Source organism: Anthonomus grandis, chromosome 8 (assembly GCF_022605725.1).
Source record: "Anthonomus grandis grandis chromosome 8, icAntGran1.3, whole genome shotgun sequence".
Lineage (NCBI taxonomy): Eukaryota > Metazoa > Arthropoda > Insecta > Coleoptera > Curculionidae > Anthonomus > Anthonomus grandis.
The window spans coordinates 21,196,460-21,208,975 of NC_065553.1; the positions used below are offsets into that span (position 1 = coordinate 21,196,460).

At 33.7% G+C, this 12,516-nt stretch overlaps 1 protein-coding gene across 3 annotated transcripts in view; it reads right to left on the bottom strand.

Annotated features, from left to right (window-relative positions):
* Window positions 1–12,516, bottom strand: part of LOC126739664 (cationic amino acid transporter 2) — a 56,637-nt gene that overhangs the window by 26,874 nt on the left and 17,247 nt on the right. For all 3 annotated transcript variants that reach the window (XM_050445440.1, XM_050445438.1, XM_050445439.1), the window contains exons 4-6: window positions 4,264–4,494; window positions 3,995–4,203; window positions 3,762–3,933 (exon numbers count right to left, since the gene is read on the bottom strand). In XM_050445440.1, the coding sequence (XP_050301397.1) occupies window positions 3,762–3,933; window positions 3,995–4,203; window positions 4,264–4,494 (612 nt within the window). The remainder of the gene's footprint in view (window positions 1–3,761; window positions 3,934–3,994; window positions 4,204–4,263; window positions 4,495–12,516) is intronic.

Consider the following 12,516-nt stretch of genomic DNA (forward strand, 5'->3'; position numbering starts at 1 on the left):
AAGGGAGACCAGAACAATTGTAGTGATTATAGGCCTATGTCAACTATACCAGTTTTGGGTAAAATATTCGAAGTAATATTAAAAAACAGACTTATGAAATTTTTTGAAAACAATAATATGCTGTATGAGGGACAATTTGGCTTTAGAACTGGCCAATCTACTATTAAAGCAGTCCTACATGTTGTGGCAGATGTGGTCGAGGGCCTTGAGGATGGAACACATGTTGGAATAACTTTGTGTGACCTCAGTAAGGCGTTCGACTGCATCTCCCATGACTTACTTTTGAAAAAATTTAACCGTTACGGAATAAGAGGTTGTCCTTGGAATGTGTTCGCATCTTATATGTCAGGTCGCAAGCAATATGTAGTTTTTGTTGGAAAACAATCTGACTACAGTAGCATCACTAGCGGCGTGCCTCAAGGTTCAATATTGGGGCCGTTGTTGTTCATCATATATGTGAATGATTTGTATAGTTTCATCTTTCCAGATAAATGCATGCAATAGGCGACGATAGAGCGGACGAAAGAGCAGACGATACTGCACTACAGGAAAACAAGAATCTAAATGCCCTGAAATCTGATAGCAAAAAAATATTACAGACCGCTGAGTTTTGGTTTACAAACAATAACTTAAAATTAAATGTTGAGAAAACTCAACAACTTATATTCTCAAGTAACAGTCAAGTGACATCTGGAAAATCTGACAGGCTCCTTGGGATAACTTTAAATGACAGATGTTGACTGCTGATGAAGAAAAAACTGTCCGGATGTATCTTTGTAGTAAGAAATTTAAAAAATCTTTTGAACAGAATAACGTTGGTCAGGTTGCATATAATGCAATTTTTGATTCTCACATGCGATATGGACTGGAACTTTGGGGCAACTCAGCTAAAGCATTAGATATTCAAATTCAAAATAAATTTATTTATCAATAAAATTACAAACATAATTATCAATTTACAATAAATAAACCATTATGATAAATAGTACCATGCCCCGATTATGAAACCATTGGCACAGGTGGAAACCTGTGTAGCTATCTTTATATTGCAAAACAAGGTGGTGAGAATAATGAGCGGGGCGGGCTACCGAGACCATTGCAGGGCACTTTTTATAAATTTAGGGATTTTAACTCTACCCTGCTTGTATATTTATCTCCAATTAAGCTTTATACATAAAAATAAAAATAATATATAACACTTTACCAACGAATGTAAAAAACTTACGAAACCTACGAAAAAATGTAAAAAGACTGTCAAGCTTTATCTCACAAGAAATGCCTTCTACTCTACGGGGAGAAAAAGTGTTCGAACTATGACATCTTAAATATGTATTTTTTTTCATCATGTAGATCAGATCTATTTTCGTGTTGCATTTTGATAAAATGTGTCTTGGTAAGTGTAAGTATAAAGTAAAAAAAAAAATCCGTCATGTATGTTTACTGATAAGCACTGTGATTTGCGCATTTTCTGACCTGCTACATATGTAAATTTTTTACGAAGTAGTCAAATAAATAATTTATTATATATATAGATAAAAGGGGTGTAGTTTTGATTTTTTTGCAGCATAAAAAATAATGTTTGTAAAATAATAAATAAATTAAGTAAAAAAATCACATTTATTGTTAAAAATTTTGTAACCCCTTCAAACTCGGTTTATAAATAATAAATTATAAAATACAGCATTTATGTCAGAGACACATGTTTTCTCAGAGGATAAAAAAGTGTGAACCACCCTCAACTTTCGCGACTCAATCAAGCCTTACTTTGATTGAGTCGCGTATTAGGTATGATATTTGTTTCTGGAGAAATGCTAGCCATTATCTTATCCAGTCAATCCTAATTCTGCAAAAACATGCTCTCCGGTACATTTCCAGGGCAAAACCCAGAAAGCCTTGTAGACCTCTGTTCATCAAAGAGAGTGTTCTTACCGTCACGAGTCTACATCCTGGAAATGTCTAGCATCTCATACAAACATCATTATAAATTCACGGCAGAAAATCCCAGGTACATGACACCTCAAGTAAACAACTTGCATCTGCCTATCCCTACATCTACCTTGACGCAGAAATCTATTATCTATAAAGGCATAAAGGTATTTAATCACCTACCACGTAACATTAAAGAGGCAACGTCAATTAATATATTTAGACAGCGACTGCGTACAACTTAGTGGGGAAGATATATAATTCTTTATTGGAATTTTATGAAGATTAATTTTCATTTTAATCATATGTTATTATGTGTATATTATGTATTTATTTTTATTATTTTCTGCATTTTAATGTGTGACGTTGAATTTGCGGACAAAAATTTGAATAATAATGTTTGTATGTTTTCTTATTTTGTACACTCATTTGTAGAGTGCTGTCCGTTTAATGATTTATAGGTAAACTAGGAATTTTTAATGGCTTATTAACAACAATTTATTATTTTAAAGAAATAAAGCACTTTTTGACTCTTGAAGGTATAACAAAATATTACTTTAATTAAAAATTTAATGAAATACTTACTATAATTATTATATATAAAAAACTACGTTAATTAATTAATTACTACGATTTTTCAAGTTATTTGGGGATGGCTAACACCCCTTCAATCCCTGAAAAAAACGTATGTCTCTGATATATATGCTGTAATTTATAATTTATTATTTATAAACCGAGTTTGCAGGCGTTACAAAATATTCAACAATTAATGTGATTTTTTTCATTTATTTAATATTTTACAAATATTTAACTTTTATGCCGAAAAAAAAATCAAATCTATACCCCTTTTCTCTATATGTAATTATAGTTTTTCTTTTAGGTTTATTTTAGAAGTTTAAAATCAGATTTAAATTAACAGTAACGATCTATGAGAGAATTTTACCATAATTAGCACAGAATACGAAAAGATTGAAAAGCACGCATTCTAATCCTAGTTGATAAATCTAAGTTTATACACTCTAACAAACTGCCACAATCTATTTAACTATTAATTAGCTTATATACAAACATCATACCCGACATATTCTGTCAACGTTCGAAAGCAATCAAATTTAAAGTAATCTCAATTAACGCATATTCATGATCGGCAATAAACAAACTCAACCTTAAAAATGTATGCTAAACTCTTTCGACTGACAAGTTGTATTGACTGATATGGAGACGTGATCAAACTTTGGAGGCATATTCCAGCTTAGAACGAATCAATCGTATCCAATAAAAAAAAATTTACGATGCCTAAGAAGAAAACCAAGCATTTTTGATGATTAAACTGTAATTTCATTCAGATGTTCATTGAAAGCTAGATTCTCTTAACAAATGATCCCCAATTTTTTTATTGTGGTTAAATACTTCAACTGTTCCCCATCGATATGATTTGAAGTAGTAAGTTTTCTGCTCCCTTATAAAAGCTAATAAAACAGCACTTAAATACATTCAGACTAAGCTTATTATCCCTACACCGATTAGAAAATCTTCCTGCAAAATATCTGATCCCTTTGACAATGAATTGTTTACATATTACTTTTAATTGAGCATTAATTAATATTTTTACGGTATGGTAAAATTAACTTTGTAACTATGACAGAACATATGATTTTATTTGTGTTTTTGTGTATCTTTTAGAGTCCTAATGATAATTTCATAGAGACTGCAGCGTCGACCAAAATAAATAAATCGATCCGCTGAAGTCGTGTTTTTTGCATAGATCCAACAAAAAAAATTACCAAAGCTTACAAACTGAGGTCACGAAAAATAAATCACCTAAAATAACTTACCTATTAAAGTAAGCATCATGGAACTAGTGACGTAAGCGGTAAGTATTATCACTAAACTGGTTATGATGGCCAAAGGAATCGATTTCTTAGGGGTGGCCGCCTCCTCACCGGTGGTGGCGATTATGTCGAATCCGATGAACGCATAAAAACAGGTGGCCGCACCGGTAAAAACCTGCGTAAATATTTATTTTAAAATAATTTTTTTTTGATGAAATATGCAATTTTGTATTTACCCCAGGCCATCCTTTAGGCATAAACCCGTCGTGCTTGGTCCAGTTATCGGTATTTACATAAAACAGTCCCGCGGTCATTATAAACACCCACACGCTAAAATTGATTATGTTTAGGATATTGTTGAAAATTAGAGACTTCTTCACCCCCGCGGCCAGGATTAACATCATCAAAATGGTTATGATAAAGGCCAAATAATCCGGGTCTCTACCTAAAATTAAGTCGAATATTTCCAAGTTTCTAGGAAGAGAAAACTAGTGAGTTTCCTTACCAATAAACTCTCCAAATCTAGTATGTAAGGCTTTGCTAATCGCTCCGTTGGCGAGAGCGTTAAAACATGCGCTCAGGGCGCAGGCACACGCGCTGGTACCGATCAAGTACTCCAAGATCATGTTCCAGCCTATCACAAAGGCCACCATTTCCCCCACCGTTACGTATGAATACATGTAGGCGGAGCCGGTGGTATGAGGCACTCGAACACCAAATTCTGCATAACATGCACCTAAAAGAGAAACCACGTTTTCCAATGTTGTGGATGTAATGTTTTGCATGTACAGAGAAAGATTTAGTATATTTTTGCAAAAAGTTGTACCAGTATTACACTGAAAGTACCCCTTAAGCCTATTCCAAACAAACTTGCACTAGCATAGACTTGATTCGCCAAAGCTACTTAAATACTATTATTTACTTGAAAGTTTATTGTTCTTTGTTTTCAAAATGTATTAATTTAATTTTGTTACTTATAATGTTCTTAAAATAATAAAGTTTTTTAATGATGTTCTTAAAAAAACAGCAAAAAACTGAATCGTCCTACTGTGAATCTGCGTTTGCATTGGAGTTGTTTGTCTATTTCCAAAATATTAGTGGTATGTACTGTAAGCTTCAGCTGCTTTTCGAGAATGTCTTTTACTCCCAATTCTACCCACTGAATTCTCCAGGGAAGGAGGTTAACTTATAGCAGTTCGAAAGGAGTACGGCCTATTTTTCTCCTGTGAGTATGCTCGAAAAGTACGTTGAGTTTAGTGAACGCTTCGAGACAGTATCAGAAGAGGATCCTGAATGCAAGCTTTGTGTTTGTTTTGGTGATTTTAATCTCCCAAATAAAGTCGAAATTATACCCATTTGTAATGACGTCATTTTTGTTTATCTTTGTTTAGCATATTCCAAACAGCGGCGACAACAAACTTTTGATTAAAAAATTGGTGTCTGATAATTATTCATCTTTTATATACTAGGTTATATGAAATATCAGTCACTGTCAATCAAAAATATTGGTTTGTCAACTTGTTCTTGAAAGTTATTTCGAAAAGTGTTAGATAATGCCTAAAAAAAGATATAATAGGTACAATGAATAATCACAGCTGATGATTTTAAATATATTGGCTTTTTTTCAACTGGAAAAGGAAAAAGTCCGAAACGGAACTGCACTTCAAATTGAGAATGTGATACAGCGAGCCGCAGATGCAACAAAATTGAGCACATCAACGATCGCAAATATAAAGAAGAATGGGATAAAATCAGATCAGGATTACGCAGCCCGTATATCTTCTAAGCAAAAGACAGCAAAAACCAAAATTACCACATATTTGAAACATAGAATTCGGGGCACAATTTATTCTATGTACGCCAGAAAAGAATATGTAATATTGGCAATAATAAGAGAAAAGTTCAGGGAAGAAATTGAATATTTTGAGTTTTCCATTGACTCCTTAAGAAGATGGATCAATAGTATAGCCTTCAAGTGGAAAAAATCAAATAACAGAAAATATTTGATGGACTTGCCAAATATTGTTCATAAAAGAATCAATTTTTTAAGGGAGTATATCATAAATAGAAATGTAGGTCCGAAAGGTTTTACTCCAGTTTTCATTGACGAGACGTGGATTGTTAGCAAGGGATCATTTCGTAGTAGCTGACAAGATGACACCAGGCACACGAATTCAAGGAAAAACAGTGAAGGTAAAAATTATCTGGTTATCTTTTTAGATTTTTTTTGAATAAAAACTATTGCCCTTGTAAGGGCCCTCTAACTTCATAATTTCATCTGTTTCATAGTTTCATATAATTTCTCTCTAAGACAATATGAGGGAATTTAACTCCATACACTACTCGTATGTGCATGGAACATTACTTATTAATTTTATTAAATTTATGTTCTGGAAGAATGATTTCTAAAAGAAGAGAATTGAATTATCTTTTATTTTTAAGGTCATCGTTATATCGTGGTGCACGCCGGAACCAAAGATGGCTTCATCAAGGGTGCAAATTTAATATTCAAGAGTGGATTAAAGACGGGAGATTATCATGACAATATGAACAGGAAAACTGGTTTAAAACTCAGCTGGTTCCAAAAAAATTGAAAATTGAAAAAGCCATGAAAGATAAAATATGGAGTATTGCACGCAGAAACTGCCCTAGTGAAAAAAAGTACTTCCTTGATGAATATGTTAAACCTTTAGGACACAAAATTTTGCGACTGCCACCATATCATTGCCAGTTTAATGCAATTGAAATGGTATGGTCGGAATGTAAACGAAAATATGATCAATATATTTCCAATTTTAAGGGGTCACCTTCAAAAGTTCTGACTACATGGGAAAGGGTAATAAACGAAATTTCTATAGATCATTGGCAAAAAATATGTTTTTCATACAGAAAAGGTAATTGAAAAGGCTTGGAAGGCAATACAAGTGTGTGATGCCTATGACATTCTGCCACTTGTGATTACGACTGACGCAGACGACGATGACGAAGACAATATCTCTGATTTCAGTTCTGACTCTGACAATACTGACGATATTGATTAAGTTTTTTTGTTCTAGCAAATTTTATTTTATGATCGTCGTTTAAGTATTCAATCATATCGTTGCAATTTCATTAACTTGGTAATGCAATATGGCGTGTTTTTTTTTGAGTTTGTATGTTTTATTTTTTGGAATGGTATTTTCATTTTAATGTGTTAACATATTCCTTCAAGCAGCATTTTTTTTCATAAACAAGTAAATTAAATTGTCAGTATTTAAATTTTTCCCAGTGAGTTAAAATAATTTTATACCATTATTCACAATTTTTGTAAGCTCGGTTTTGTTACGTCTACTGCTCGTGCCGAATTCTACTTTTCAAATATGTTGTAGATTTGGTTTTTGCGGTCTTTTGCTTGGAAAATATATGAGCAGCGTAATCCTGATCTGATTTTATCCCATTCTTCTTTATATTTGCGATCGTTGTTGTGCTCAATTTTGTTGCATCTGCGGCTCGCTGTATCACATTCTCAATTTGAAGTGCAATTCCGTTTCGGACTTGTTGTTTACGTCCCATTATTTATGATTAATTATAATAATATTTGTTAATTGTTAAGTTTGTTAATAATACAATAAATTCTACAAGTTTTTTTTTAATTTTTTGAGAATGAAAGTATATACACGAATATATTAGTGCAATACAATAATATGCTGCTAAAATAAATCATTTGTTAATTTCTGAACGTATAAAAATACATAGCAGACTATTAATTTCTGAAGGCGATGGTAAAGTTTCTAACATAATATTGATTGGCAAAAATATCTACGCCATACGTTTTTTCTCACCTGGATGACGTAACTACAAATGGGTATAACTTCGACTTTAGTCAATGGTTTAAAGGCAGTTGTGTTTCTTAGGCAACCCATTTACCTGGATCATCACCTAATAAAACAGACGCAATTGTAAATGAAAGCAAATGTGCTGTTGATGACTTTTTTTCTCAGTTCACCATGTTGATGGTGAACTGAGATTGATACTCGATGACATGATTAATTTATTTTATGACATATTGGACAGTTGACTGTTTGGTTCCTTTAAAAAAATGAACTTAGAACTGAAGGAAACAATGATTAATACAAAAGGGGCGCCTAAAAATGTAATTACTAATTACTTGTGATTAAACAAGTGACTTGTTTAGTGACTATGACCAATTTTCTAAACATAGAGCTCATTGAAAAACCTTGAAAAGAGGAGAGCGTCACCTCAATTATGTAACTGTTACAGAGTTTTCATTCGGAGATGTTACAGTTACATAAAATATAATTCTGGCCTGAGATGTTTCATAATAAAATTAGATTAGGGCTCCTAAATTGTTAATCTATTCGCATAATTCTTTTTACAGATGTATACAGATAAAGTCTATGACTTCCGTGTTAAAACTTTTCTACAGAATTTTTCTACCATTAACTTATCTTGCCATTGAATCCCTATATCCGTGATCTATTGGAAATTATACGTATGGACAGGGAGGGAGGAAGAGACCTAGTCCTAATGGTATTACTTCTATGCTTATCAAACACTGTTCTTTTATACTTGCTCAGCCACTTTTTATAATTTTCAATATGTCCCTTATTAGTGTAGTTTTTCAAAACTTTTGGACAATACCAATCTTTATAAAAATCACGGGATATGTCGTAAGTATAGACCCTTAAGCATTTTAATTTGTATCGCCAAAATGCTCGAGAGCCTAGTTGTTATTTTCTGTCAACCAGTCTCAACCGCTGTTCTATCAATCAGCAGTTTGGATTTCTTCCGCAATGTTTTACTGAACTTAACCTATTTCACTTTACTAATTTCCTGCTGAAATCATTGAAAGAAGGTTGCATGTACACGCCCTTTATACAAATTTCTCCAAAGCATTTGATCGAGATAACCATTGGTATACATGGTCAGCTTTTAATATGATTGAAGTCTTACCTGAATGGTAAAACACAGATGGTGCGATTTAAAAACTTTCATCGGTGGAGATCAAGGTATATTCTGAAGTATCACAGGGTTCTCACCTTGGTCCATTGCTCTTTACCATTTGATAATATCTTTAACATTTTCATGGATATATCAAGGTTTGGTTTAGATCCTGATACAAAAAGGCTGAGGGGGTGGTGAACACCGGTCAACGTGTCTCGATTGCAAACCATTCAAGAAATTAACAGGTACCAAGGCTTAACTTTGATATTGTTTGAGCTAGAGTTTCGGTAGGTTTCCAGACTAATCTGGTTCCCATTGAAGAGTTTATAATAGCAAACGAATATCGGCATCAAATTCTAGAACCCATTGGTCTGTACGATCTGACTTAAATCCTATCGAGCACATTTGGGATATGTTGAAAATGCGTATTTTCAATCGTCAATCAACAGCGGTCCTAAACAGGGAAATTCGTTAATCTTACTTCTCTTTAAGATTGCTTTGGAGAGCATTGTGCGAAAGGCAAAAACATAAACGCAACTCTTTACTGTCCTCGTACAGTGCTAGCTTTCGCTAATGATATACCGTAAACTGGGGTGACTTCGGCCTGCCGAGGTGACTATGGCCATTTTGGGAAAGATGTTTAGATTTGTTACAACATTAAAACAATTACTTACAAACATTTTCTAGTACTTTGTCTCCAGAAGTCTATCTTTTCTCTTTGGGGCCAAGTAAAAGGGTGAATAAGGATCGTTGGACACTTGTGACCTTAATTCAGTATGTTTTTTTCTTAAAAAAAGAATTACTTAGGTAATAGGGGGGTGCCATATTCACCCCATAGATTTACAGACGTTTTGGGGTCAATATGGCCACCAGGCGACCTTGAAAATATTAGTAAATTATTACCGATGCGCTGCATTTAACGGGTTGCGTTTAGTTTGTTACTTGTTTGCCGGCTTGAAAGACCGTTAAGAGTTGTTTGTTTACATTTGCAGATCACGATTAAAATAAAAAAGTGTTTTTTTCAATTTTAACCATTAATTAGAATATTATTAAATGTATAGGGCTTCATATCCATTTGATTATCGGCATATATTGAACCATATTGATTGATTCAACATTTTGAGGTTAGGTTTATGTTTTTGATCAATTTTTTTTGTGTTTCGTTTTATAAAGACTTTAAAGATAACGGTGAATGTTATAATTTAATAGGCTATGCATAAAAGGTCTTTGGTGTTGACTAATAACAAATTTTTGTTTTTAGAAAATGCCAAGAACTTACAAAAGACCATTGGGCAGCCGGTTGTATCGAGATTGTACTGATAACACTCTTCAGAAAGCGTTAGCCGAAATTACAAACAAGACTATAAGTCAACGAGAGGCATCAAAAAGGTATAAAATCCCTAGAAGCACTCTTCAGCTAAATTTAAAATTAGGTTTAGCGAAAAAAAAGCATGGGGGGCAGACCGCTTTGTCTGCAGAAGAAGAGAAGGTAATAGTAGCCAATATTCTTAAGTTGTCCGAGTTTGGGTTTCCTGTTGATAAATTCGAGCTAAGAATGTTAGTGAAAAATTATTTGGATAGGAAAGGGGTGACACATTCGAAATTTAAAGAAAATTTGCCGGATGCGGATTGGACCGAGCTATTTCTTAAAAGACACAAGGAATTGACTGTTAGGTTTGCCGCTAATATCAAAAATGTCAGAGCTGCAGTTTCTTTAGCAACACTTAATAATTATTTTAATCACTTAGAAAAGGAACATGCAGATATTCCGCCACAAAATATTTTTAACTTTGACGAAAGTAACTTGGCCGATAACCCCGGGAAAAAGAAAGTTATCGCGAAGAAAGGGACAAAATACCCTGAGAGAATTATTCATTCTTTGAAAACATCCACATCAATAATGTTTTGTGGAAATGCGGCTGGGACTATTTTATCACCGTATGTGGTCTATCGTTCCACGAACCTATATGAGTCTTGGGTCCAAGGCGGACCACCAAATGCAAGATATAATCGAACAAAATCAGGGTGGTTCGATTCCTGCACGTTTGAAGACTGGTTCGAACATCTTTTACTTCCAGTTTTAAAAAAAGAAGAGGGCCCTAAAGTTGTTATAGGTGACAACTTATCATCCCACATAAATTCCCATGTGTTGGAATTATGTGAAGAAAATAATGTTAGATTTGTTTGCCTTCCTCCCAACACAACTCACTTAACTCAGCCGTTAGATGTGGCATATTTTCGACCAATGAAGTTAGCGTGGCGAAAAATTTTGGAGGAATATAAATATAAATATGGATGCGTTGTTAACAAATCCCATTTTCCAAGCCTCCTAAAACAGTTAATGGCCAATCTAAAGGAAACTGGCAAAGAGTCTTTAATATCTGGCTTTCGAAAATGCGGAATTTATCCATGTAATAGACAGCAAGTTATAGATAGACTCCCAAAAAAAGATGTGGACGCACTTAAGAACCAATCTTTGATAAGCGACTCTGTTTTAGATTTATTGGAAAAAACAAAGATTTGGCAAAGGATCTGCTGAACCCAAATCAAAGAGAACGAAGATTAATATAACTCCTGGTAAAAGCCTTCTGAACGTCCCAACACCTTTGGAGGATCCCACACCGTTGGAGCATCCAACACCTTTTGAGGATCCAACACTTTTGGAGGATGACGAGGAAGATAATATAAGTGATGTTTCCGAAAATAACAATATTGCCGAGCTAGAAGAAATGCCAGGAACCAGTAGGGAAGGGGCAGAAAAGTTGAAAGGTGTGAAATCTGCGAAGAGGCAAAAAAAAAACCACAAAAAGGTCTACGAATTTTAATGAAGAAAGTGATGTTTCTTCTGGAGGCTACACTTCTTTATCTGAAGCAGAAGGGAAAAATTGGGCACATCTAAGTAGTGATGATGAGGCAGTTGAAGTGGGACAGCTACCGGTTGAAAATTCATCCAATAAAATGTATCAACGTGGGGAATTTGTCATAGTAAAATATGATCAAAAATATTATCCAGGAAAAATAATTTCCACCAATAAAAATGAAGCACAAATTTCCACGATGATTGAGTCCGGGCCAAAAGGTTGGAAGTGGCCGAAAAACGAAGACGTTCTATGGTACCCCAACATAGAAATAATGGAGAAAATTAAAGAACCCGTTTCTACCACTTCAAGGGCAATTTTTGTGGTTCCCGAAATGATGAAGTGCAAAAATTTTGTTTTCTTCAAATAATTTTTAGTTCCTATTTGTTTACCTACCTACCTATTTATTACCTAGAGTATTATATTTTTAAGTTCCTTTTTGTTACCAAATATTTAGTTTTAGAATATTATTTTTTAGTTATTTCTTTAAATAGGTACATACAGTGGGTATTTGTAGGTTCTTACCTTGTTTTTATGAATAATCAAAAGGTTTATTAGTTTTGTTTCTGTTTTTTCAATAAAAAGCTATAAAAATACGATTATTTTTATTTAAGATAAAATAAAAAACACTAAAAACATTTTTTTTACACTTTTTGTGGCCATAGTCACCCATTTTACGCCTTTAAACAAGCCTATCCGTGTTTTTAAGCGTGAGGCCATAGACACTCCAAAATGCGGGGTGAATATGGCCACCATGTTTTTATTTTTTTTTTCATAGATGCGAATATATATATCATATTTGACTAATAGAAATTGAAAGTAGACATAGCCTTCAAGGTTTTCCAATATTTACCATGGTAATTAGACGTTACTGGCAAAAGTTACACTCATTTGAAGTTGAAAAGTGGCTCATAGTAACCCCGGTTTACGGTACATATAGTGTTGAATAAAAAATG